The sequence below is a fragment of the Petromyzon marinus genome, chromosome 5 (assembly GCF_048934315.1).
Source record: "Petromyzon marinus isolate PM22_M1 ecotype Great Lakes invasive population chromosome 5, UKy_Petmar_22M1.pri1.0, whole genome shotgun sequence".
Classification (NCBI taxonomy): Eukaryota; Metazoa; Chordata; class Hyperoartia; order Petromyzontiformes; family Petromyzontidae; genus Petromyzon; species Petromyzon marinus.
This window is the reverse complement of record NC_133671.1, coordinates 18,365,532-18,393,105: the sequence shown is the minus strand read 5'-3', so window position 1 is coordinate 18,393,105 and position 27,574 is coordinate 18,365,532. Positions and strand designations below refer to the sequence as shown.

The 27,574-nt window shown below is 52.6% G+C and overlaps 1 protein-coding gene across 2 annotated transcripts; it reads right to left on the bottom strand.

Annotated features, from left to right (window-relative positions):
• Positions 1–201: 201 nt before the first annotated feature.
• Positions 202–26,635, bottom strand: LOC116939160 (uncharacterized). Of its 2 annotated transcripts, XM_032947227.2 has the most exons (9): positions 26,460–26,635; positions 24,019–24,129; positions 23,139–23,798; positions 20,554–20,697; positions 18,305–18,520; positions 12,686–12,793; positions 12,108–12,204; positions 10,901–11,132; positions 202–10,322 (listed from the first exon to the last, which is right to left on the bottom strand). In XM_032947227.2, the coding sequence occupies exons 3-9, from the start codon at positions 23,388–23,390 to the stop codon at positions 7,592–7,594; spliced, it is 3,780 nt and encodes a 1,259-aa protein (XP_032803118.1). In that variant the 5' UTR covers positions 23,391–23,798; positions 24,019–24,129; positions 26,460–26,635; the 3' UTR covers positions 202–7,591. The 2 variants fall into 2 exon arrangements, with proteins under 2 accessions (XP_032803118.1, XP_032803119.1); XM_032947228.2 differs by lacking the exon at positions 24,019–24,129.
• Positions 26,636–27,574: the final 939 nt, after the last annotated feature.

Here is a 27,574-nt window from a genome sequence, read left to right as displayed (position 1 = left end):
CTGCACGAACATCGGTGGCAGTGTGACTCAGTCTCTCTTGAAACGCCATCGCGTATCTAATAGGCGATGCAGTTGTATTGTTAATAGTGGCGTACACAGGGCAGCCAATGGGTACCCCCGTCGCAATGAGGGGGGGGGGAGGGAATAGAAGGCTGGGTGGTGGTGTCTGACTTTAAATAAACATTTGGCGACCAATCACAATTGTGCATCACTCACAACTTTATTGTCCGATTTTAAGCAGAACTTTGAACAGGTTTTGATTTTTTTTCTTTTCACTCGTATCCCGTTGAAAACTTAAACAAAACAAAAAATACAACATGCGCGGCTCGGCTATTTTTTGTTGTTGTTAAAACAGAACACCACCGGTAACGCTTGAAACAGATCCACAGCGGGATGACCGCGCGACTGCTGCGAGCGACTGCCGCTGTTGCAGTTCCTACGCTGCAAGTCTCGGGGGTGCCGAGTCGGACGCGAAGACTTTGCTCCCATATTCCAAGGCGCGTAGTCGCGGTGGGGTTTGGGGGGAGGCGGGTGTCTCAGGAGCCAGGCAGATCGTCGCTGGTGGCATGGTGGTAGGCATAGCGACTCATCGAAGACCGCTTCGCCCACCTCGTGGAGCGGAGTCGGGGTCCGAAGGCTCGCTGGCACTATCTTACGGGCGTGTAATGATTGGAGTGCAGCGGCGGAGCAGCGGGTCGCGTGCGCTATTATATGCCCTATGACCCCGAGTTTGAAGTCCGGCCAAGGCCAACACGGACACCGTTCAATAAACTCACACTAAACCGCAGGGTGAAGCATGGTAAAAAAAAAACACACACAACAACCCCACAACACTGCGTAGGAAGGCGTTCGCCGAGCGGCTGATTGACAAAGGCTGTAAAATTATTTTCTTTAAATACGTAATTTTAATTTTGGCAGAGGGCAAATCCTCTCGAATCCCAATTCAATCTGAGCACATCAAATATGCAAAGGAGGTCACGTGGGATAAGAGACAAGTCACGGATCCCCGAATGTGTTTTCGGGTTGTGTCCTGTGTTGCCCAGCATGATGTCCGACGTTTTGCTCCACGTGCTGGGAGCTTCTCGAGGAACAGAACGGAGCAGCTCGCGTTCTCCGTAGATTGTATAGCGATGCCGCCTGCTGCCGGTGTTTGATGTAGGCCAGCCGACGTTGTTTATTCGCTTAAAGCACAGAAGCTTGTACACTCCATTGAATTCACGAAGAAGCTCCCTGCACGACGTGAAGCGAACCGTCGGACATCGTGCCGACCAACACGCGGTACGACCCGAAAACGCATGGGAGTGCTACGCGACACAAGCGCGAAATCCTACCGCAGCATGAACAGGTAGGTGTAGATTCCCTGGAGGGCTGATCATTCTGGCCAGGCTTTAATCGCCACTTGGCCCAGTTTGGTGCTGCGTTAGAGTGACAAGTCCATTTCAAGTCCATTTCCATCGAATTAGCGCGTGAAGAGCTGGGTCAGGCGAGGTGCGGCGCAACGGTGGCTAGGAGATGTTAACTACCTCGCATGGTATGCAAGAGGTCGTGGGTTCGATTCCGACCCTGACGCCTGCTGCTGTATATTTGGAGGTTGCGTGTCTCTCTCCTCGTGGTCGCGTGCATTTTCCCAGAGCTCCTCCGGTTTTTCCCTCCACCTTTCGAAATCAACATCACGCGTTTCATCAACATCACGCGTCTCGAGTATTTGGCTTGCTATAAATGTCCACGTGACGATAGGCCACTTCGTTGAGCTATCATTTGTGATGGCCAGGTCGCTACACAGCTCGGCGCGGGGGGGGAGGAGGTAGGGGCTGGTAGAATGCTAAAAAAATATAACGTAATTAAGTAGAACGAGGAGCCGAGTGGTCACAAAGAAGTTAAGTTGAAACCCGCAGTGTGAGACTGTCGCTGACGGCCCACTGCATTCGACCGCGCCGGGTGATTGCAATATTGTCCCACCCCCCCCCCCGTTTTGATTTCACTTAAACAAAACATACTTCTCCTCTGATTGAGCATCACAAAAGGTTTGAAGTACGAACTCGAAATATCACACTCGATCACGGACTTTAAAAGCCACAAACGTGGAACTTTTTTTTGATAATCAAAAAGTAATGTACTGCGTACGTGCGTGCGTGCGTGCGCGTGCGCGTGCGTAAGGGAAAGCGGTGGTGGCTGCAGCGATCAGCAACCAACCCGATACGGTAAAATACGATTGTAATTTGATCAGTAGTCGAAGCAGAAATGTCAGGTGAGCGAGAGATGTCCAGCCGAGTGAGAGAGCGGTTGTGACCCTCGGTGGTGGCGATTCACTCGGGCGAGCCTCGCGAATCGCGAGCGCTGGGGGGCTATCGCCGCCAGGCGTAACTGAACCACGTGGAGAGGCACGATACATCTCACCGTTGATCCATTTCAATCACATAGGTCAACGTAGGCAAAGGGATGCGGAAAATAAATAACTGGCGAGGCACACGTTTTAATGATAACAAAAAAATAATATACACGTTGCAAGTTGCTCTTGGAAAGCTGAAACTTTAAGTGTTGTTTAACGTCGTTGTATATATGTGTTGCTCGTCAGAAGAAAAATACTGGAAGTCGCTGGGAGGAGACAGGATGGGGAAACACCGAGCGGAGTGTGGACACCTCGAGACGGGATCTGGATTGAAGTGATGCAACAGAGAGGCAAACGAGAGCAGGATGAAAGCGCATTTTGTAAAACGAAATATGACGGCGAAAATCAACGTAGCAGATGTGCACGAAGACAACCGCACGTTTTGAGCGAGTGCAAAATGATCACCCACTACGAGGTGTTCTACTGCATGGGGGACGAACAGACATTGTTACAAAACAAAGAGAAGCATGACGAGACGCACACTCGCAATTTTGAGCACGTGGATCGGGGGAATAAAACGCGCACATGGAGGCGTCGTCCTCTTGAGAATGTTAAACAAGGTGGTGGTGGGGAGATTGGGCAGAACACGCACGTGGAAGGGACGATGGCCGAATGAAAGAGACTGGGGATGGAGATGAATTGCACCCGGGATGACGAAGCAATGAGATCGGTTCCCGGGGCAAGAGCGAGATGGATTGTGGCATCGCAGGGCCTGCGAGGGATGGCGTCAGGGGGGGGGGAGGCCTCATCCAGCAGTGGATAGACAACGGCTGATGCTGATGATTGAATGGTTCGGAATTACCAGCAGCACCAATTGACAAATACAATTATATCAACGTTTTGCTTCTTCTTCTTCTTCACGTGCCGATGGGGTACAGCACCAGTCCCCCCCCCCCCCCGCCCGCCGACACCCCCCCCACACCGCTCTCAACAGCATGGCTATCATCAGAATAAAATTTAACCCATACGAAAAATAAAACGCACGCACGCTAAAGTACACAAATTGTGTAGACGCTTGCGTTCAACGGAGCTCTCGGCAAGCAATAAAGTGTCTCGAGCCGCGCGGCGTCGGAACGGGCGACGCCTTGAAATTGACTTTGAGTGGCACAGGCAACACAACTTCCTCGAGCGCGTGACGGCGGTCGGGTGGTGGCCGCCGACGTCGTCCGTTGTGGCGACAAACGAAGCCGGTCGCGCCGTGCCGCCGACAAATCGACTTTGGCACCGACGGTGCGCGGAGGCGGGAGTGGGTTTGTGAGTTGAGCTGCCTTCGTCTGTCTCGAGGCGTTCTCCAAGTCAAACTCGACCCCCACCTTGTCTACAGCACACTTGCGTCGAGGGGGGCAGGGGGGGGTGGGAGGCGTGCTGCTGGAGGGGGCTTAGCCCCCCCCTCTCCTATTGAAGGCTCAGCCCCCCCCTTTTTCGATTCTCCCTGCAGAAGTACACTGTTTTCTAGAGGCTGCTTCTCCTCGTGAGAAGACCAAACCACTGCACTTCCCACTTACTGCTGGTGCTAAGGAGGAGGCTGTCGTTTCCAAGCTATTTAAGAGTTAATCGTCGGCCGTGACACAGCCATTGGATTTCCTTTCCAGATTTCCAATTTCTCCCCATGGTCAAGGCGAAAATAAATAAATAAATGCCCGCACAAGATCGAACGAACACGCTACTCGATCTCGTTCATCTACTTTAAGTTTTGCTTAAAGTATGTTTAACGTTGACTGAGTCGTGCCCCCCACTACCACCACCACCACAACCACCACCTCATCTGTATCATCACGACTGCCCCCCACCCCCCAGCACGCGCCTCCCACGCCCATTTTAAACAAGGTCACGCTACGAGGCTGATGGCTTAAGCGCCACAGACCTACAACCACCAACTTGCTTTGGCACCACCGAAACCAATACCCGCGCCATTCGCCACTAAGTGACGGTGACGTCACCACGGCGCCCGTGCCAGGCCAGGTGCACATTGAGGCCATCACGTGAAGTGTCGAAGGCTCGCTGCTGACGGGAGGAGGTCTCGGGACAGACCCAGCAGGTGCCACGAGTTGGCCGACTGAGATGACCGGTATAGATGCACCACCAGCTGCGCCCCCTGCTGTGCCAACTTGCTGCATTTTAACCGCCCGGCGCTCCGCTCGTTGTTGTGAGCGTCGCTCCTCTGCCCTCCTCCGTCGCTGGAGGGCGACTGCCTCCGATTGCCCAGCAGCAGCAGCAGCGTCCTTCACGAGCCTCCCCTTCCTCTGCCCACCGGCAACCGCCGCCAGGGGACGCGGCGAAACGTTTAACAAGCGGCAGCTTTTAACGACAAGCGGCGTCTCGGAACAGAGCAACGAAATAATTCGTGGGTGGATTTCGTTGACGGAGCCGCTCTCGTAGGGGGCCGTCCATAAATGACGTCACGCGATTTTGGCCGATTTTTGACCCCCCTCCCCTCCCTCGTCACGCGGCGTCACGAAAAGTCAGATCCCCCCTCAATATGACGTCACAAAGCTCTGCCCACCCTCCCCAAAACCATATTTCCAATTTGAAAATAAAACATGCTTCAAATCACTTTAAACTATTGTCATTGTAGTTCGTATTTGATGTGGCGCTGCACTCTGATGTTGTAGGAGAAAAGATGTATTAAAAAGGAGGCGTTGGAAATCTGAAATTTTGCATAAAATTCACTTGAAAATATTCAACATGCAACTAAAACTGCAGATGTTCAGAATATTATATTGAAATTCTCTTATAATTATAAAATATTAAAAGTAATTATAACTATAAAAAATACTTGAAACGTTATAGTAGAACGAAGCAAAATGGAGAGTATAATTATAACAATCACATATTCATTTCACATAATGAAAAGCCCTGGTAGAATCATTAAAAAGAAAATGTTTAATAACAATCATTAAAACAATTTACAAAATGTATGCTTCTCCATTCTCCCATGGAGAAGCAAAATGCTCCTTCACGGAATAAATAAAAGGTGACCTCAGTAAATTTAAATAATCAAATAGTTAATAATTAACATTTATTAAAATTAGTGGTTATAACAATTATATTTGATTAATATTATTTATAGTTGCGCATTTTGATGCGACGTCACATTTCTCAAACCCCCCCCTCCCCCCCTCGTCACACATCGTCACAATTGTCTGACCCCCCTCCCCCCCTCGGTGCGTGACGTCATTTATGGACGGCCCCTAGGGGCGCTGGCCAGCTCAGCCCCACGGTGATTTCCTTTTGAAAGCCGTCGCCAACAAATTCAACCCCCCAGCAACGGTGGCTTGGACGACGAAAGTACCCTCCGAGCCACTGTGGGGGTTGCGTCGTGGGACGAGATTTGATTTGGCCTCGGATGGAGGTGGTGGGTGGGGCGGTGGGGGGTGAGAGAAGAAGGGGAAGGCGGGGGGAGGAGGTGGGGGGGGGGGTGAAAAGCGCCCACGTGGAGACTGGAGATCAGAGACGGCTAGTCACCATCACGCACGTGGCCGGTGATTGTGACCCCTTCCGCGGGACGTCAAAGTAGTCGCCGTGAGCTCCCGATTAATAATCATCCGTGGGCGGATTATGCGGGTTACGGGATTAACCGTGCTTGCGTCTGACAAACAAACAAAAAAACAAACGCTAAAACGAAATTTATCAAATAATTACCAAAAATATCTCACACACGCGCGCGCTCTTTTCATGTTTCGGTGCCGCCCGCTCGTGACGGATCCGTGACTCGGCGGCCACGTGACTTCAACTTTCAGGAGTATTAGATAGAAAAAAAGTTAGACTTGCGCACTACATATGCACCCCCATTCTATGTAGGTAATCAACAGTGCTTTTTAAGACCGGAAGCAGGTGGATGGCTTCACTATTCTGGCAAATCGCCCGATGATGCTGGATGTAATTACCAGCGAAACGTCGTACTACTCAAGTTGTCAGTGTTGTGGATGTACTCTCCAACACACCGGTGGGCTGAAATCGTGAACTATTTGGCGTTTTGTTTACGTGACAAATCCCTTACTGATTGGCCGTGTCGGGTGGTGGAGGGTTTCAACACATTTATACTTAACGCGATCTTACCCAAAAACCCTTTATTATGAAGTGCTTTGTTGTCGCCTTACTTTACATGTTTCGCAATATCCGTGTTGTTGGTGGCACCCCTTACCTCCCCCCCCCCCCCCCCCCCCGTTATCACAGCGGTGGCTATGCTGCAACGTGGAGCTGTAATCCGGCACTGTGGAGGCAGGGAGGGTTGGTGGATCACACAAGCGTTGTGTAACTCCCTTGCCAATGTGCGTCGAGGAGCCATTCCCGGGCTCGCCGGGCCAAGGCGGTGCTGTGCAGCAAATGTGAACTCGACGTAAGTGTATATATAGCCGCGGTGTATACGTACAAGTGAGAATAGTTTTGTTTCTACATCTGCGTGGGATAGCGTGTTGCCCCCCTTCCAGGCGTGGGATATTTCCGGGTGCTCCGGTTTCCTCCCACATGTAAACGTTCAATTAAGTGACCGATAATAACACCGTAATATACAGAGGGACCCCGGCTCACCGCCTGGCTGCCTTTCCAACTCGTCCGTGGCGCCCTCACGCATCTTAGTTGTTCTCTCTCTTCGTGAGCGGCCAAATACTGTGCAGCGAAATTATCGTAAGAATACTAATTATTATAATCAAGAGTTTACTGTAGTTGTACCAATGATGGGACTGACGTCGCTGAGGAAGTATTTGTACGAGGTTTTTCTCCCCCCTTCACTTGTTTTCTTACGCTGAGCGATACGTTAATCTACGTCGCCACACCACGCTCAATATTTGTTTGCGATTCACAGCCCATTTGATCACATTAGCATTTGACACTCAACACGCATAGCAGAACACATTGGAGCGTTGTGCATAATTCTTTGCAAAATTCTTGCTTATGCAACACCACACCGTATTGTGCACCACCACCACAGAAAAATACTATCATGCCGATCGGTCTGTTATTCACATTATGCACACACCCACAATCCAAGGTGCTGGTGCAGAAATGGATTCCCACCGAAGACACTTACATCCAGTGGCTCGTCGAGATGGACCAGGTCACAGGGCCATATAGGAGGCGCCTCAGAAATGGCCACGGAAGCTTTCAGAGATGGCCTTCAGAAAAGGCTGAGGTGGCCCTTTCATCGGGCAATTCACTCTGGCCGCCAAAGCACTTTCAGTGGCCCTGCCAGGTCGCTCATGATCACACCCACGACTCCTCGTCCGCTGCCGCCCCCGAGCGCGCCTTGGAGCTACTGCCGGAGCCCCGAGGCCCCGACGGGCTGGCGTCCGGCGGGGAGGGCAGCCTGCGGCCTGCGATGTGCGCCCTCGGCGGAACGCTGTGCTGTGGCGGCCACACGTCCTCCTCGGAGCCCAGCTCCTCCTCGGCCCTCACGTTGGGCGTGAGCAGGCTGCGCACGCGGGAGCCCCTACGCGCCAGCTGTCTTGCCGACGGCGTCCGAGACGTCGTCCTGACGCTCGGGGCCCGACCCGGCTGAGACGCGCCGCCGCCCTGCAGCGGCCGGCTCGCGGGCCGCCCAGAGGAGCGGTTGGAGGGAACGCGGGCAATTTGACCCGGCCTCCTTCCCGTGGCCCGCGTGGACGGAGCGCGGCCCACTTGGGCCGCGGCGTATCGGGGCACGCCGGGCCTCGCTTGCGCCTGGCTAGCGGCCGAGGAAGTGGCTCGCGCCGTCCCACTGGCCACCTTACTTTGAGATCCCACGCAGGCAGGAAGGCCGGCTGCGCTGCCACCGCTGCCGCCCCCATTTTGCAAGTTGAGGGAGCTCCTCAAATTCTGAGGGGGACTCGTGGCATGTTGCGGCTGTGGTGTTGGCAAGCTTCGCGAGCGCAGCTTGTTGGGGGACGACGGAGGATCTGGGCTCCCGGAACTAGGGGCTTCCTTGTCGCCAGCCTCGGCCTGCTTGTAGACGGTGGGGGTGGGTATTTTGGAGGGACGTTGCTCTGGCCTGTGGTCGCGACGAGGACGAATCTTCGGGCGGAGCTTCAGCTTGTAAATGGACGGGACGCGCTCAGGCTTCCGAAGGCTCTTCCTCGGCCGAGAGAGGCCCTGCCGAGCCTGCTGCTGCTGCGTCCTCCTGGATGCCCTCTCTTCTCCGCACGCAATTGGTTCTGCTGCTGCTGCCACCATTGAATTTCGCAAACCCCGTGTTGCTCCATTCACCCCTTCCTTCTGCAATTTATTGTCTGCGACCCGTGGCGTCGCGCTCACCTCGCTGCCGTCAGCCACCTCCGACATCTTGTCTGAATCGCCGCCATGGCTGCTTTCACTTGAGCGCCATTCACCATCGACGGCACCGTCCGAACTGTTGACGGGAGGCGCCTTCGCCAGTTTCGACCTGAGACTGTCTTCAATGACACTAAACCTTTCGCCGAGGATCAGCCTTTTCGTCAACGTGTCACGGTGCCCATTCTTCGACGCTCTATCCACGGTCTCCACCGCGGGCTGCGGGTCAACGGCCCTCACCTCGTCCACAGACTTCGACATTCGCGTGAACGTCCCGTCGCGCCGGAGCGCGCCCAGCACGGGCGCTTTGCTGCCCCAGCCATCCATGTCGACGCGTTTGAGGTGCACGGAGCTCTGCTTCAGCTCGGCCACGACGGCGCCGTAATCCCCCTGGGCCGCCGGCACGCTCACCGAGATCCTCGCCCCTACCGGCTCCATGCCCGAATCGTCCGACACACCGCGCGGTGGGGGGCCGATCGTGCGGGTGCCGCCGACTTCGAGGCTGGCGCCCAGGTGCCTGAGCGCCGGGTGGCTGCTGCTGCCCCCACCACGCGAGGAGGGCGGGCCCACGTGGTGGGGGGAGGCGAACTCGTCGCGCACGCCCTCGGGAGAGGTTTTGTTCGCGCGGTCCCGGGGTTGAGCGCCGTTGGGGAGTCCTCCGTGCTTGGGGTGCATCGTCTCGAGCGAGAGCAAGGAGGAGTAGGCCGAGTCGCCCTTGGCGATGTCGGAGAAGTCGCGATGCGGCGATGCGGCGGGTGTGGAGCCCGACAGAGAAGGGGCGACTCCGCTGTCGTTCATCTCATTGTCGAATCCTCCTCCTTCGGCCGTTGCGTCAAGCTTGTTCTTGAGCATGTTGGCCCGAAACTCCTCCTCCAGACGGCGGTAGAGCTCCTCTTCCTCCTCACGCGGGCGGTCGCCCGGCGGCCTGCACGTGACGTTCGCGTCCTCATCGACGTCATCGTCGTCGTCCTGCTCCATCTCTTTCCCGTGCTCGTCGATGTAAACTAGCTGAGCCGTTGCCTGCGGAGACCAAGCGCCGTCCCTCTGGACAGGGTCGCTTCGCCGGTTGGGATGCGCCCTGTAGCTCACCACATCCAGCCGAGCGTCCAGCGACCTGGAACTCTTGACGCTGTTTGTGCCGGAGACCGCTAGAGAGCGTGCCGGGACCGGTGACCGGGCCCTGTCCATGGAAGGCGCGCAGGGAAGATATTTGTTGATGGCGGCAGCGGCGGTGGGCTGGGTCACAAGCCGCCGGGTGCCGTCCGCAGCCACCCCTCCCTGCCTCGGGCTCGCGCGGGCGGGAGGGCCGTTCGCCCCGGACGCTTCGTCTTCGAGCGGCTCCTCCGATCGCCTCCGACGAGCCGAGGGCGCAACCTCGGCGAGCGTGACGCGCGTCACCGCGTGCCGGCCGTCCTTGCTGCGCCGCACCCGCAGCAGCACCTGCTCGTTATCGGGCCGGGCGCCCGTCAGCGACTCCGCCGAGGAGTACGGTCTGCTGTGTAGAGGAGTCGGCTCCACTTCGCTGCGAGGTCTCGTTGGTCTCAATTTCGCGGTCTGCTGTTGCTGCTCTTGCTGCTCGAGCAGCGACGGGGTTCTCGGGCGTGAGGCCTGCACGCCGACGAACGGGTCGTGGGTCGAAAGGGGCCTCCGCCTCTCCTTGCTCTTACCGCCGAGGTCGTCGTCCCTCATTCTGATGGAGACAGCAAAGAGACGAGTGAGACGAGAATAATTGCACACGCGCACGGTATTCGCTCGCTCTCGAAGAGCGAGAATGGCTCGAAGGCACGGGGAGGAACCACGGGCAAGCGGTAAAGGCAACCACGTGGTGGGTTGACGCCACATCCAGCCTCCGAGCTATGCGGTCCTCGATAAATGAAGGTGTTATTGGCCAATTAATGGAGCCGCCAGGTAATGTCCTCTTGCATACACCACCGGGCAACCCAGTAGCATTGTTTACAAAAAAAGTTTAATCGCTTATAGAAAACGTTGGTCCGGAAGGAGACGTGTTGGACTCATGGACATACATTATTTTGGTGAATGGAACTAATCCAAGTAAATGTACCCATAATACTGTGCACCTCCAATTAGCAAGGTTGACTACATACGGTGTGAAATAAGTTATACATACATATATACATCCTCCAAGACAGTAGGTGGGGATAGAGCGGTGGGGCAGTTGCTAGTTAGTAACACTACGCTCGGAACCCTGGCGACCCGGACATGGCCACGTGTTCCACGGAGCGGTCTCCCCCCTCCCCTTCACCGTACCTCACGGGGGTCCCGGGGCGAGGAACCGTCCCCTCCCTTCCCTGCCCACGGTGCTCAGCGGTCCCGGGGAGAGGGGAGTAGGGCCGGAGGTCGTGGGTCGTCGCAGAGAGGCGAAGCTGCGAGCCCGACCTGGGCCCCAGGCCGGTCTGCTCCGGGCACATGGACGTGGTCACCGACATGGCCGTTTTGGAGAGCTGCGATGAGCCCCCTGCCTTGACCGGCGTCCTGTGAGCTGAGGGTGGGAAATTCGCACGGGAGAGAGAGTGAGGCGTGGTGCGCGCACGAGCGGCGAATTCGGTGCGCTTGCGCAGTCATTCTTCACGCCGTTTCACGCGCACGTGTCGTCCGGGTAAAGTTGCCACCTCTGAGTTACAAGTAAGCAAGGGAATGTCACGGGAAGAATAGGAATATGTCATGGTACCTCCGGAAGAGAGGGGAGAACCGCACGGAAATGTGTCGCCTTGAGTGGTGTATCATTATTACGCAATTGACAAAAAACGGGGGCCGTTAAGGTTCGTGGAAGACTTACGTATTTACTAGCACAGCTTTTTCAAGAAGAGGGCGATTTTTATGGTCAAGTAAAATAAACTCCTTAAAAATAGTTTACAAAAAACGTTTTTATTAACAACTTCGTTTAACCGACGGTCTTTGAGAAGTGCGTCAATGGCGCCTGAGGCACGTGGCGCCTGCTTCTTGTGCCAGCCGATTCCACAGTTTAGGGACCGCGGCGCTTTTGACTTACACAAATATAATAATAAGCCGTCCATACAAACATTTTAATTGCTTCAAAGGAGGCAATTAATTGATTAATTGATGTCGATTTTGATACAGGCATGCATTGTCACCGAATCTGAGTCCGTGTGCAAAATTTGGAATTGATTGGACAGCAGGAAGTAGACTAACTTTTGATTACAAGATTTGACCACGACAAACACAAGTGGAGTTAAATATAAAACCGTTGAAAAAGAACGATGTTAGAATAATTTGTATGGCGGGGGGGGGGGGATAGGATGCCTGACAGAAGAACGTTTGGCTACCGTACGTAGCCAAACGTGCTAATCGGAGGTGCGGGGTGAATGTTTGTTGAACGTGGTTGTGTGTCTACCCCTGAGTTTTTTGCATGGGCCGCCCCCCCCCCATCCTTTAATCGAGGTCAAGCTACAGCGTTGGGGTGCGAGGGGAGGGTTGGTAAGTGGGAGACTCTCACTGGGGGCCAGGCAGCGGCAGGGGTCGTGCTTGTCCAGGTAGTGCTCCAGGGTGTCCCAGCCGCCACCCACGCGCACCATCACGTGCTTCCGCAGGATCTGCCCGCGTGCCACCGACACAGAGCGAGCCGTAGGACCTTTCCATAATCGTCCACTACTTGATGAAGGCCTCCTCAATGCCATATAGTTTGCTGACTTTTTTAAACAATCTAAGGACAGCCCCCCCCACTCCCCCCACACACACACAAAGATCCCCTGTATAGCCTTAACAGACTGTAGGGGCAAGTGCTGTTAGCGAGCACCTATGAAGGCCTGCACGGCACACGAGGGGGTGAGTGGCCAACACCACGCCCGGCCGCCTTTGTCTCTCCAGTGGCGATGTTTACACATTGCACCAGGTACTAATTTCAGGCTGAGTCGACCTAGAGGAGGCCCAGGACCGGTTCAGATAATCGTCATCGGTGTTGGCCGTGAGCGCTATTCGAACCCGGGTCGCCAGGTTCGTAGCGCAGCGTAGTGCTGACCGCTACACCACCGCTCCCCACTAGATACACACACACACAGACACACAGGGTCTCACCCTGACGTAGATGAGGGAGCTGGAGTCTCCGACGCGGTACTTGCCCTCTGACACCCGCACCATGGGGAACTGCACCGGGCACGTGCATCGGCTGAGCAGGAACCGCACCTAGACGGGCACGGAGACACGTGTGGCTCTGAGCGACAAAGCAGACCATGTGTCCGGACTACGTATTTGACCATCATCATCATCACCACCACCACCGCCACCGTCGTCATCATCATCATCGTCGCGTGCTATTTATACCGCACGTCTCATGCAGTGCATGGCAAGGCAATAGAACGGAGTGCTGTTTGAGATATTTACTCGGGAAGGAAGTGGTTTTAGACTCAACGCTTGGCGTCATGGCATCAAAACCTGCCCCTTCTCGTAAGTGCAGTGAAGTAGAACTGAATTATTGCTGTTATTTTGGGGGGGGGGGAGCGGCGGTGGTTAGCGCACGGCACCCTGAACCCAAATGACCCGAGTACGACCCCCCCCCCGTGCCCTCCCGCCCCCCTTCATCAACCGACGCTGCCCCCCCCCCCCAGCATGGGAATTACAGTCAGTTATCGACAAACAACGATCTGATATCAGACGAAGGGGCCATCCATTTAGTAGGTACGCAAAAATCTGTCAAAACTTGAGCTCTCTCCCTGTACGCACGCGGACTTTTTACACCCCAAACCCCCCACCTGAGTATGTTCGCCTGACCCCCCCCCCCCACCCGAATCCTATAGAACGGCCGATATTTAATCCACGCAGAAACGATCAAGGATTAATAATCTGAACGTGTTTAAGCAAACAGTCCACCGCCGGACTATCTAACTCATTTGAAGGCCAATGTAGACAAATTATTATCGAGGCTTCACCCCGCCTCCGTTTCCTATGCGTACGATCATTGTCAGTAGACCCTCCATTCGCAAGCGTACGCATTTGGGTTAACCCCCCTCCATGCGTACGTACTAAATGGATGGCCCCCTAATGTTCAGATTTACAAATGGGCCAACAACAATGACGATGACGACAAACGGTCACCGCCGCCGTCATCATCACTGTGGTTATTTTGCTTTGCCGTGGCAGCTCGATTTTTTTTTTACTTTGTGAACCGCACGCGCTGGGGGGGCAGGATTATCCCAGTAGCAAAAGTAGCTACTACATATGTACTACATATGTAGTAGTAGCTATGTAGTAGGAGCTACTACTACATATGTAGTAGGAGCTACTACTACATATGTACTACATATGTAGTAGTAGCTATGTAGTAGCTACTACTACATATGTAGTAGTAGCTACTACTACATATATGTAGTTGTAGCTACTACAACTACATATATGTAGTAGTAGCTACGGGCCCCGCACTTTCAAGCGCCCCGCGCTAAACGCTTTCGAGCTATCAGTTCCGGTTCGGTGATTCTGCACTTGCTCTATCACTATAGTACTATACCGCCTTCAACTTTTACGAACGACCGGGTGTTTAAGGTTAGCGATTGGTCGTATTATCCGGCTGTATAGCGAATGAAAAAAATAAAATGACTTTACTATGCAAGTTACAACATTTGTGTGTTTTATTTATTTATTGAGGGCCCCTTTGTAACGTATGTTGCAGGCCCCGCACTCGCTTCATCCGTCACTGCGTGTGTCGGGGGGGGTGGGGTGGGTCCCCTGTGATGACGCCGCGGTGGTAAGTCTCGGTTGTTGCGCTGCTGCCGCAACGGCCTCCTCCCTCTCCGTGTTGACTCTGCGGCCCGGCGGGGGTGGACGGGGGAGGTGGTGGCTGGGTGGGTGGTGCTGCTGCTGCTGTGTACACAGTCCGAGTGGCGGCGTCTCTCGTTGCCAGGTTTCTGGCACGCGCGGTGTCGCGAGCGCCCAGCGTCGCCGCCTGCCGCAACGCCCGAGCTGAATCTTCAATAATCGTCGTGATGAAACGAGATTTTTTTTTTTCTTAAAGGTTAGGGTTGTTTTGCTAGGCACGTTATCATGTTCATTGCATTGTAAGACGAGTTTGGAATGTAACAAAAAAAACGCACCCCAAACCTGTGGCCCGGTTTCCATGAAGTTATAGAAATGTTTTCAAACACACACACACCGCACCTCCGATGAGCACGTCTTATCATCGGCTCCGTATGTTCCTCGAACTTCTTTCGCGCCTTACGTAGCAGATTATAAGACGCACCAATACATTTTGATGTGTAATGCAGGGCAATAAAAAAAGGCGCGTCTCATAATTCGGAGAATGCGGTTATACCGTGCATTGATTGGAATCTCGCGATGCAAGTATTGAAGTTTGCGCGTGAGAACTAATTATTTCCGATGTATGCAAACGGTATGTACATTTTATGCATTTTACATGCGAAGGATAGATTTCAGGCCAACGACGCGGGAACAAGAGAATAAAAAAAAATACAAAGCAACTGTAAAAAAGGAGGTGAAAACATCTATATATTTTAAAAATCGAATCGCCACCAAAATCATTAGATCGGATGGGAGGAGGTGGATCGTTTCACGTCTGATTATTCTTTTTTTGTGCCCGCGAGTCAATTCCGGCTGGCGCTCCGAGCGTCGCGTTGCCACGAGGCATTTTCATTCGTCGTTCTCTCAAGGCAGCAGCGCTACAGCAGCCACACGTTTTAGCGGTCTCACGAAGATGGATTTTTGGAGAGCTGCTTCTGCCTTTCCTTCACTTTACCCAACGCTGTAGGCACCGCTTTTTTATATATATAAGCCCACTCCTATAAACGTGTTGGTACGGCCGTCCATCAAACGCATTCTTTATGTTTCAGCTTGCAGAGCTGGAGTTTGATGTGCAGCCATTGGTTACTAAGCAAGAGGCTGTGAATTCACAATCACGCCGAAGCACTCCGTGTCATTTATCGGTGGCTGCAACTCGGATTTGAAACCCAGAACCTCACGCGTGCTGGTGAGATACCTCGACTTGGCATTAATCAACCCCCTGGGTAAACTCAGGCCACCTCAAATCACCTCCGTGTCCTTTGAACATCATCAACGGCGATTTTAGAATATATATGTATAGCATCGAGATGCGATCGTGTCTTCAAGACACTTAAGAAAATGGAAAAACAACGCAGGTTAGTGCTGTCAGGGTAGGGGGAGGGGATCCGGGTATTGAACCTTTGGAGACCTGAGAGAGAGGACAGGGCGGAGAGAGAGAGAGAGGAGAGCAACAGTGAGGCACAGTCCGAGAAGAATGAACCGGACCCCCTGAATCAACGACGAGCCCCGGGGATAGCCGGGGCAGCCAGGGCAGCACCAATTTGCCCCCAAATAATTTCCATGGTGGGTGGGGGGGTGGCAAGTTTATAGTGACGTCTACAGACCTGAACACTGGCACATACCCAAACATCAACACGTGCGTACAAGCAGCTCTTACATAATGCAGTAGCGTTCATTTCGAGGACTGTGATGGCGCGCCTCAGAGAATGCACGGAATTGATGTTGATTTTCAATTCGGAGTACCCGATCAATCCAATTGAGCCGAGGATGCCAAATGAAGTGGCGTTCACGGTTTTACTCGGTGGGCGCGCACGTTAAAGTGCCGTCTGCCCCTGTTGAGAGTCCCACATAGCATAATTAAGGCAAAGTGCCACCCTGTAACTCGGATTGATAGGAGACGCTGAGCCAACAGCCGTGTCTGTAAGCGGTGTGTAACGAACAGCGCAACGTGCATTTGACAAAATTTAAGGCTTTTTTGTTTTTTCGCGCGCATTCGCCGGGGCTGCTGTCATGGACGGTGGCAGCGCAGGCTTCAAAACATCTGCAGGATCGTTCTGTGAACTCGGTGAGGAGCGCCGCGTGCGCTCACTGTCGAGGACGTCCATCGGCTTGGACCGTTGGGATAAACCGCAGTGAGACCTTGGGGCACTTTTTTTTTTAACGCAAACTCTTGCAAAGCGGACGCCACCGGGACTGTCGAGCGAAAGAGAGTCGCCTGGAAAAAATCGCGACGGCCCATCGACAGCTCTAAACCCTCAAAATCCTTTCCATTCTTTCGTCCCCATTCGTGGTGATTAGCACACCACACATTGCCACAATCGTTGGGCCCCCAAAACCAATCGCGATTGGCACGAGCACCGTTCCATGGAAGTTTTCCACTCTCCCGAAGCAAATGCGGTCCCTTTGCCGAGAGGCTCGCCGACTGGGCTGGCTCTTTTTCCGCTTCACATCCCGTCGACACATCGCTACCCCCTTCGGTGTTTTGGGGACGCGTGTATTTGCGCGATGCGTCACCGCGGCCATAAAAGACTATTCATTAGCGGCAAACGGCCACCAATCACGAGGATTTCGCTATCTGTGTTGCGCCAGACTCCCACCGAACAACCGATCCTCAAACAACATAGGCCGCCTCCAACGCCACGGAAATGGAATCAAGGACCTCAGTGGGCCGGGTCAATCCGTTACATCACAGCGCACCTTGCAAGTGTTTGTTTAGATATATCGCATTGCATTTAATGCAACAGTGCAATTTATGCATCAGGAAAAGCCTCAGCAGATTCTCAAGACACCTTTGCAACGAATGGTAATGAATGTCCAGTGTCCCTTTTTAAGGAGAGATTTTTTTTTGCCTGCAGGGAGTGTAAAACCGAAGCATCTCAAGGGAAAGCCACGCATAATGAGAAGCATGGCACTCAAGAGGTCCGCACGGACAGGTTCAATTGCCCACTTCCTGGACATCCATCCGCTGGCCGCAATGCAGCCCAAGCAGGTTTGGGAGTTTTGTATCGGCTGTTGTGCAATGACGATGGGCCTGATGGTGACATTTTACTTGACATACCGACAAAACCCCACAGGCTCATAAGGCCCCCATATTTTGTGCGCCGTGTTGAAGTAACAGCTGAGCCGACGGTAGCGCGGCCATTCAAAATTGTTTTTGTCTGTGAATTACGATGATTTAATTCATGGCTTTGCCACAGCTGAAGCTCGTGAAAACAATGTTGTCTTAAGACAGGAGTGTAGCGAGTAATTTATGTTTGATGCATTTACCTCCAGTCGAATACATTTGTTAATTTTTACATGGCTAAATTATTTAATGTGTGATGAGTCTGCAATATAGAATATACACACTTAAGCCTTTGCCTCCTATTTAGCGTTAGACCCTTCGTGCTGTGCGAGGTCGGCGAGGAGTGGCTACGCACGTATGTTAAACTTCTTTTGTAACGTACGTTGCCAACATCGGCTGAGTTTGTGGGGAAGAAGGGCGGGGGGGGGGGGGCGGGGGGCGACGCCCCGGCCAAGCTGGACATCTGCATGAATTTATTTTCAGTAGTTTACAATAAGGTTACATTTTTTTAAAATTCATTACACGCACCCACGATTCCTAACGCGAGGAACAAAGTGAACCCCCCTCCACCCCCCCCCCCCCCCAAATATAGAAGTCAAACTCCGCCTATGGTAGCCAGCCGTGGTAATCGGAGGTGCGGGGGAAGGACAACAAATGAAATAGAGCAGAGGGGTGGGTGAGGGAACGGGGAGGGGGGGGGGTGGCGGGCTGGGGGGGAGTGGCCGGTGGGTGGGGGGGGGGGCGGCGGTGAAGTTGTTGGGGGTGGAGCGGTGGTGGGGGGTTGGGGCCAGCGGGGCGGGTGGATGGATGGATGGGGGGGGTGTCGGCAGGGTCAGACTGACCATGGCGTCCAGGCTCTTGAGGTCGCACGTCTTGCGCTGGGGCTGCGCGGCGGGCGGCGGCGGCGGCTGGGCCTCGGGCTGCCTCTCGAGGCGGATCTCCTCGTCGATCTCGCGCTCCAGCTGCACCAGCACGGGCGCCAGCATGCCGAAGCGTGCGCCGCGCCGCGCCACCTCGAGCAGGCACAGCACGAAGTGCTTCTCGTTGCGCCGCAGGACCTGGGCCCCGCCGTGAGGAGGAGAGGGGGGGGCGGCGGGGGGGGGGGTTAATTCGGACCGCAGGGTCGAGACGACCTCCCCGAATGATGATTTTTTTTTTTTTTTTTTACAGCGCGTCACGATACGATCCCGGTGGACATGCGAAAACGTCGGGTCGACATTGGCGCGTGGTTGGGAACGTTGGCCCAGCGTTTGCCCAACGTTGGACAAAAGTTGGCACAAAATAAGCCCAAGGGTCCCTGGTTACTGGGATGTAACTTGGTATTAGCCGAACGATGCGATGCTGAAAAGAGTACCCCCCGGCAAAAATGACTCAATTGGGATTACACGTGGCGAGCCGTACTGCGAGCACCTGGCAGGGCTTTAGTTTAGCAAAAAAAATAAGAGGCTTGAGTGAGGCTTTCCTGAGTAAACAAACGGAATAAAAAAACGAATGACCTCGATTTAAAGCTTTCGTGACTGCAAGGATTCATCTTCTTTGGTTCTTTCGGTAAAGTCACGTAGAATGAGAATAAAATAATAAAATAAAACAATAAAATTCTCACGACGTTTCGGCCACAACACAAGTGGCCTTCTTCACCGACAGGTTTGTTCCTTTCACCTGAAGAAGGCCACTTGTGTTGTGGCCGAAACGTCGCGAGAATTTTATTGTTTTATTTTATTATTTTATTCTCATTCTACGCGACTTTCCCGAAAGAACCAAAGTAAAATGAATGACCATCAGCCGGAATGAGTCCATTGCCAGGTGAAGGCCTTCCAAGGTTCGGCAATGCACCGATCGACAATGCACAAGCAAGAATCGTACACGTGTAGAACTTTAGGCTGTGTTGCCGCATATTAAATAAAAAAAACATTTATTTACCCCGTCAGTCGATTGCATTCCAGGCCAACATTATTGTCAACCAGCGTTTTTAGAAGGCAGCAAACTCTTCATACGGTTTTGATCTTCCGGATCTCATCGGCAGTCAGACTTGTCAAACCGACGCCCGCTAGATTAATTGTCAGATGCTATGAGAATGCAAAGGTGTCTTGAAGCAGAATGCAAGGTGGCTGGCATCATCACAGGAGACATTCGGCATAGTTTCCTGATGTCAACCGGCTAAATTTAGGCAGCAGGAGAAATACGGTAGCTGATTAGCAGTGTTGTCCTTGGTGTGAATGATCATGATCCGTGCAATGTAGCCATCATAGCCCACTGTTGTAATTTGTGCCGGATGCGTTTGTGCTGACACTGCGAGGACAAACTCTACACGGCCTAAGGGTAACTTGTAATTATTATTGCCTCTCTTGTCAATCCACTGCTGGATGAAGGAATCTTTTTGTTTGTTCGTTAGCTTGGTGGAAGAGGCAATTCACCAGGATGACGCTGTCCATCACCAACCCGCACCGACCAGCGTGGTGAAGTATGGCCCAATAACTGACGCGCCATTGGCGGGTGGCCTTTGTGCTGTACAGGATTGACGAAGGGCTGGACATTATACAAGTAGGAGCTGGATATTAGCACACCTTTGATAACACACAGTGCTGTTTTTAAAAACAACACCGCTTCCATACATTACATTGGTGGGGTGGGCGGGGGGAGGCAAAGGGCAATTTCTGATACAAGCAAACCGAGTAAATGCATAAGGCCCCAAGTAGCTCAAGCGGCTCCTGGGTTCACGTTTAGCAATCGGGAATCATCAGACATTAGACAGTCAACATAACAAGTTATTTAATTTAGAAATCCAACTAATCTCGCTCAGCTTTGTCTTGTCAGCATCTTTCGTTTCTCAGCTGAGCTATCATTTGTGGCCAGGCCGCTTCTGAAATAAAAAAAAATAGCTGTACAGCTCAGCGAGCCATACCTGGTAAAATAAAAAAAAATGTGTTTATAGTTTTAGTTTAATACATTGAAACTGACGGTTTGGAAAAAAAACACAAAACAACCAAACTTCTGCGCAGGGCGCTACCCCCCCGCCCCCCCCCCCCCTGCTCCTTTTCCGAACATCTCTGAGAGTGGGACGCGACCGTGGCCTCGTCGTCACCAAACGCACCAGGTCGTTGCTCTCGAACATGACGGACTCGTTGACGCCCAGACGGTGGCGGCACCAGTCGATGAAGTTGGAGACGTTGTCCCTGGCCTGGAAGGAGCGGGTCTTCACGTCCCGCGACGCGAACGCCAGGTCCCCCTGGGGCAGCTGCGGTGGTGGCGGGCGGGCGGCATAGGTAAAGGCGCAGGTCTGGTGGTGTATGCGTGCATGCGCGTGTGTCCGCGTGTGTGTTAAACTTGGTTTTGCACAGTATGTAGCCAACCGTGCCGGGGGTGGGGTGGGGGGGGGAGACAACAAACTAAAACACACACACACACACAAAGAGTGACTTGCTCGTTCCACAGCTGATGGAAAATAACACAATCCGCCCCCCGGAGTGAGCTGTGTGGAGAGACTGCCTCTGTAAAACGTCGAATAAGAGCGAACGCGCGTCTTGGGCTGAGCGCGGTTGCATCGGGACTTGCGAGAAGAGACTCGCGGAGGAATATTCCACTTACGAAATCCCGAACGGCGTGACAACACAAACTGAGCACATTCGTCGATAGCACAGCCGCGGCAGGGCGGGGACGTTGGGGATATTGTAGGCGACGTTTCGGGCACAACAACAATAAAGAGGCCAGAAGAGGTAGTGCGACCGTAGACGAGAAGGGGAGATTTCTCCAAGGCCCCGCGTGCTGCAGCGTTAAAGGGGGAACGGCAACTCGAGCGGAGCGGGTGACTGACGGTGGTGGAGCTGCGAAGGAGAACACTTGCGCGGCGTCGTCACGCATCGGATGAATTCACCGGAAACCCCATGGGCCGACGAGGCAGTGAGCCAGATGGCTTGCCGGAAGCGAGAACGCTCCGCGGGGCTCACTGTCGCCGGCGACGCATTACTTGGCGACGCATTGCAGTGCGTTGGCGGTGTTGCGGTCGCGCGTGCAAGCACCAGTGACAAAAACAAATCGACGCATTTCGTCAATGGCTCTGTGTGGACTTTAAAAATAAATAAAAATTCCCGCCTCCCGCCTCCCTCCCCCCAGGTTGCCAGTGGTCTCGGATGTCTCCGGGTTCGCGAGACTTCACGCGTGTTTCCCGCGGGCGATTTCGAGCTCAGCGTTTGGCGGGTGCGTCTTATTGATCGGTGTTTTTGGCGTGCGATCCGGATTCGTGCGACCTTTATTGACATCTTGAAAGAGTTTCCGGAGCGTCTTGTAATAATGATAATGATAATAATGATGATGATAATAATCAGAGGCGGACCGCTGAATGCCAAACCATTCCGCAGCGGCGATCCACCCTCTTTTGAGGAAATCTTAGACCGACGGGGTCCGTCGTAATATCAGACGCATGCTTACTTAATTGTTGGGCATTGTCCCTTTAAATAAAAACTTTTCATTATTATTAATACTGTCACCGTGAGACCGTCTAAAACCCAAAACACGCTGCAAACTAAAATAATATATATAATTATAGCCTACATATTATTGACTACGGGTAAAACAAAAAAAAATCATCCGTAGCTATTTCAGTTAAAATTGAGTCGGGAGAAATGAGGATCTTGCATAGCCCCCCCCCCACCCCCGTTGAAAAAAACTCGTCGCATCCCATGGGCTTGAGAATCAAATGTGGGAGCTGTCTCCCAAATGAATATCCACCCCCAGCCCCCCTTTGCAAATGTTGGCAGTGTTTTATAGACAGATCGTGGTCATCGGTCAGCATTTTAGGTGTCTGTAGACACTTAAAATTGGATGAGATATTTCCGTTGACTATCAAGCTCGTGGCCTCGCATGATCATCATCATCATCATCGCGTTTCGTTTGCCGTCCTCACCCCGCACCTCCGATTAGCACGGGTTGGCTGCGTACGGCTGCAGAAAGAAGTTCGACATACACACGTGCACACAATCTCCATTCACTCGCTCACTCCCTATCGTCACCAAGTCTCCAAACGTGCACAATTGCGCAACTCTTTTGGTTTTCGCTCATCGTCTGTTGCTTTACGTCTCGCAGATGGCAGTGAGGCGGTGATCGCCGGAGCTGTTGGTTGGCTCTCGCGTGTTGACAATTGCGCGTGCCCGCTAAGAATCTCAGGTCACGGCCCTCTCAACCACACGCTTGGTTGAGGGTTAATGACATAAAACCACCACGTGGCCTAGGCGAAGAACAACTACCACGTGGTCGAGGCCAAGAACAACTACCACGTGGCCATGCCCAAAAACAAATACGGATCATCGTATTGGCTACAAAAACATACGTTTCAATTGAACACACTGCCATTTTACCGATATTTTACAGATTGTACAAGTTTGGTACTCGAGTTATAAGTGTTGTGAAAGAATAATAATAAAAAGGCATATTGCAATAACTCGATAGCAGTAGGACAATACAATAATAATAACAATCAGCCAATTAGGTATTTGCGTGATCAACATTCCAATTTAGCAGCTATGGAACAGTGTCTCCGACGCACACACACATCATGGGATCTTTCACGTGAGCCGCGAAGCAAGACCGTGCGTTTTCTTTTGGGGATAGAGGAGAGGTGGGGGGGTAAATACACTCGCAGTATTAACCAGGGCGGCCGCTGGGCCTCAAACCGCCGTTTACCTGCATGGTTGCGGCGGCTTGCGGCTGAGCCTCGGCGAACTCGGCGGCTTGCCGGTTCACGGTGTTGGCGTGGTGGCAGAGCACCGTGCCGGTCTCGAGCTCCTCCAGGAAGTTGTCCACCGTGATGTCGAGGCTGTGCAGGGCGCTCAGCCACTCGGCCAGGTCCTCCTTCATGGCGTACAAGTACTCCTCGCTCGAGCGGAACGGACGGATGCTTTTGGTCGCCGCTGACGAGATGTCCACCTCGGCCATGGTGTTCACCTTGGGTGACTTCGTGGGGCCCTTTTTTGAATTGTTGTTTTGTTAAAATCTATGCACGATTTTATGCCGCGTGTTTCCCCAATTCGACCGGGGAATATTTTTCAAAGTCGTACAATGTTGTTGTTGTTGACGTCGATGAAAGTGTGCGAGCTGTGTTGTGTGCCTTCCTTAATAGGTGCTCGCTAACAACACTTGCCTCAACAGCCTATATGTAGGCTATATGGGGTATAGTTGTTGTGCGATGGCAAGAGACAACCCGTCTGTACGTATCTATACTTTTGAGTTGACTGTTCAATGATGACCGTCTTTTGTTTTTGCAAATAAACCAATCACCACAACTCGTTGGTCATTTCACGTCCAAGCAGCAACAATGGCGTGCCGGATTTCTGTTAACATATTCTGTAACAAGTACAAAAATACAAAGCATTTCAACACTAACTCGCGGTTAGAAACGCCACGAACAATGGCATTCATTATTCATCGCTGCACGTGAGCATGCACGCATGCCTAATTCATTCATTGCGTACGGTCCCACACGTGGCAGTGACACTTGTGGAGTAAAAACATCAACAACAGGAGCCCATAAACACCGATATGGCGTCGAAAAGCAACCCAGTACCAAGACTGCAGGTGGCGTTGAGAGTTTGCGATCGTTCGCCAGCTGCCCCTGCCGCTGCCCTTTTCAGTTCATCGCACTGTGCTCGTCGTCAGTTCGGCGATCGCAGGAGACCTGCAAGAGCGCCAGAGACATTTACCACGTTGAGCACCCTGGACAACATCGCAGCCACCCTTCCTGGGCTGACACGAAGCTGGACTTAGCGCGGGAGGGGAGGGGTATGGAGCTAGCCACGCTGAAATAAAGCCACGACGGAGCGCTTGGAGGGCAGCAGATGCGACCACGCGATCCTCTCGCGTGGTGGCGGTGGCGGGGAGCGCTTGCGCTCGCTACGTATATCCCGGCGAACCCGAGTTCGATTCTCGCTCACATTCCAACTCCCCAAAACGCTACAACCATGGTGGGAAAACTCCCCCACCCCCCCTGTCTATGCGTGGCGTTCGGAGACCTGGCCAAATCGGTGGCGTTCAGGGCGATGTCTGTTCGGAGGAAATAACTGAGATGAGACGTCGCCAACGTCGTTGAATGATCCTCTTGTCTGGCTGTCGCAGTCACGGGGTAAGCGCGCAGCCCTGAGGCTGTGAGCTGTTGGCTACGGGGCTCCTGAATCGGACAACCGAGCGTTGCATCGGGCGTGGTAGTTCATAGCCAGATAAGCGGTAGAATACATTGCTATTGTCCTCTCGTCATCGCCGCCGTCGTCATCATCGTCCCACCAGCAAATAACTCTCGTCGGATCCAGGGAGCTCACGAAGCAGGGCAAACCACCTAGAGCTGACCAGGTGTTGCAGGCGTGGAATTCCGAGTCGCTACCAGGAGATAGCAGCGGTGAGTGTCATCCCTCCCGTGTTCTCTGGTTCTTTTGCCACACGAAGCAAAACACTCATTGCCAATGACATTCGGCAAAGCATCCCAACGTGTCGGGAATCTCTTGGAATCGAATCGTGAGACTCACGGATGTTCCTCTGGGGCAAATAAAAATTGGCACCGTGACGATACATAATTAAATTTCGATTTAAAGCTTTCTCTCGCTCCAGCGCTCTCCTCCAAACAGCCTCGTCCCTTCACCTGATGAAGGCGGCTTGTGTTGTGGCCGAAACGTCGTGAGAATTTTATTGTGTTATTTTATTTTATCAATTTATTATTTTATTCTCATTCTACGTGACTTTACCGAAAGAACCAAAGAAGATACATCATTAGCAGCTTGACTGCCAATCACCATATCATAATCAACGGCCTACTATCCCGTAGTTTTATATGTGTAGTGTAATGCCAAGTGCTTATACATCCTCAACGTGTGCCTCACCTTATGCGTAACACAATAGAAGTATACATGTAAAACGATCAAGGCTGCTGTCGTTTTCGCTACCAACAGCGGAAGCAGTGAACGGGAGGGTGTGTGTGTGTGTCACAGTCACATGCTTTAAGCAGCGTCGGCCATGCACCGGCGATACAGATTTGAGAGAAAGAGAATCCATCAAGCTTGGAAGATATTTATGGTTTGGAGTCGGTCATCACAATTAACAACGAATCACAATTATGGGACTGTTGTGACAGTGTCACACAGAGCACGGCGTTTAAATGTATTCCTCACATTCGTAATGCCTGATAAATTTAGAGAATAGACTGACGTTTCGGGCAATGGCCTCCTACCGAGAGGACAGAAATGAGAAGAGCCGAAAAGCTACAAAGACAAAGATCCCCCGTGTAGCCTTCAACAGACTGTCGGGGCAAAGTGCTGTTAGCGAGCGCCTATTAAGATTGGCACGCGTGGCGGTGGTCTGGCCAACGCCACGCCCGGTCGCCTTTGTGGTGTTAATGTTTGCACACCGCACCAGGTACTGAGTCGACCAGGGGGGAGCAGGAGGAGGAGGGGGGGGCGACCAGGACCGGTTCGTATATTCGCCACTGTTTTTGGTCGTGAGCGCGGGAATCGAACTCGGCTGGCCTGGCGTTCACAAATTAACCACGCGCGCATTCACTCGCCAGCTCGCCCACCGCGAGCTGAGCGTATTCACCGGATTATAAGACGCACCGGAAAAGTAAGACGCACGCCAAAAGGTTGTGCCCGGCGTTAAATACAAAATAATATTTAAGGCTAAACTCATCTTGTCTCACACACGGACGCACAGATAACCGGATTATAAGACCCCCCCACCCCCAACCCCCAATTTAATGTTTAAAAACAGAGGGAAAACAAGCGCGTCTTATAATCGGGAGAATACGGTAACGAGAGCTGACCACAGGCGGAGTCGCTTGTGCCCAGAGGCACGCTCACGTTACATGGTTTGAATAATTGATCGCGCTCGAAGAGAAGTGAAGACGCGAGAGAGAGTGGGTGGAGTGGGGGGGGGGGTCGAATAGGCGAGAGAATAGAGAAGCGAGATGGGACAGAAGGGTGAGAAATGGGATGGTTAGATCGTATCTCTCTCCGTCTCACTCACCTCAGCTGGCAGTGAGCAGGGGACGCGCGCTCCATTTCCATCAGGCGAGGAGGCCCCCGCGTTCGACGCGTTTCTATCACGGGGCGTCGTATCGTCTCCATCGCAACGAGCCAGCCCCGAGGTGGGGCCCATAACAAACAAAGGCGGCAGAGTGTACGGCTTCTCTTCTCGAACGCACCCTCCCCACCACCAGCCTGAACCCATGCACCCACCCCTGTCCTCACGAAAGTCACTCACTTCTCCCCCCCCCCCACACACACACTGCAAGCCCCGCCGCTAAAGGCAAGCCACGATGTGAGTCATAGCCGGTTAATTTATTTTGGTTAGAACGTTCAAGTTTAGTTGATGAGTATAATGTTAATCCGAGCAATGCATTTTTTTTTACAATTTCCGATTAATTTATGAATTCTGGATTTGAAGTTTATGTATGCATGTTTGAACTTCTTCTTTCGTAGCCAGGCGTGCGAATCGTAGGTGCGGGAGAAAGACAACAAGCTATACACAACAAGCAGTTCTAAAGAAATTAGTTTTCAATCAAGATTATTTAAAAGTGCATAGCTCCAGTGGCTTCTTAATATAGGAAGGAAGAGCGTTCCAGACGGCTGAAGAAGCGCATCTGAAAGTGCGCGATGTAGTGATCGTCTTTGGTCGATGGTTCGCCAAAATTCGCTGCGAGGATAACTGGAGCTCGCGTCGTGGTTAATGCTAACAAAACCGTACACAATTATAAATATTTTACTCGATTTTCAAAATGCCCGTTTTGCTGAAAAGCCAAAATCATTAGGCACATTCGCCCACGTGGCAACTCGATTTGTATGGCTTTTACAGGGTGATAAAAAAAAATCTTAACAAAATATTCAGAATAGTATTGTACATTCGTCATTAATGGTAAATCACCCAGAGGATCGAGCCTGGTTAGTACCGATACGCAAGACTGAGAACATCAGGTGTTGCTAGCTTGGGCTGCGAGTACAGCAACGGGTTCTTGAATATATCCGTTCAGATCTTTACGCTTTGCCTGTTATCCCCTCACATGCATGATGGGGGTTGTCCCACATGGAGCCAAACACTCATTAATGGCATTGGCCAACATCTCAATGTGTAAGGACTCTCCT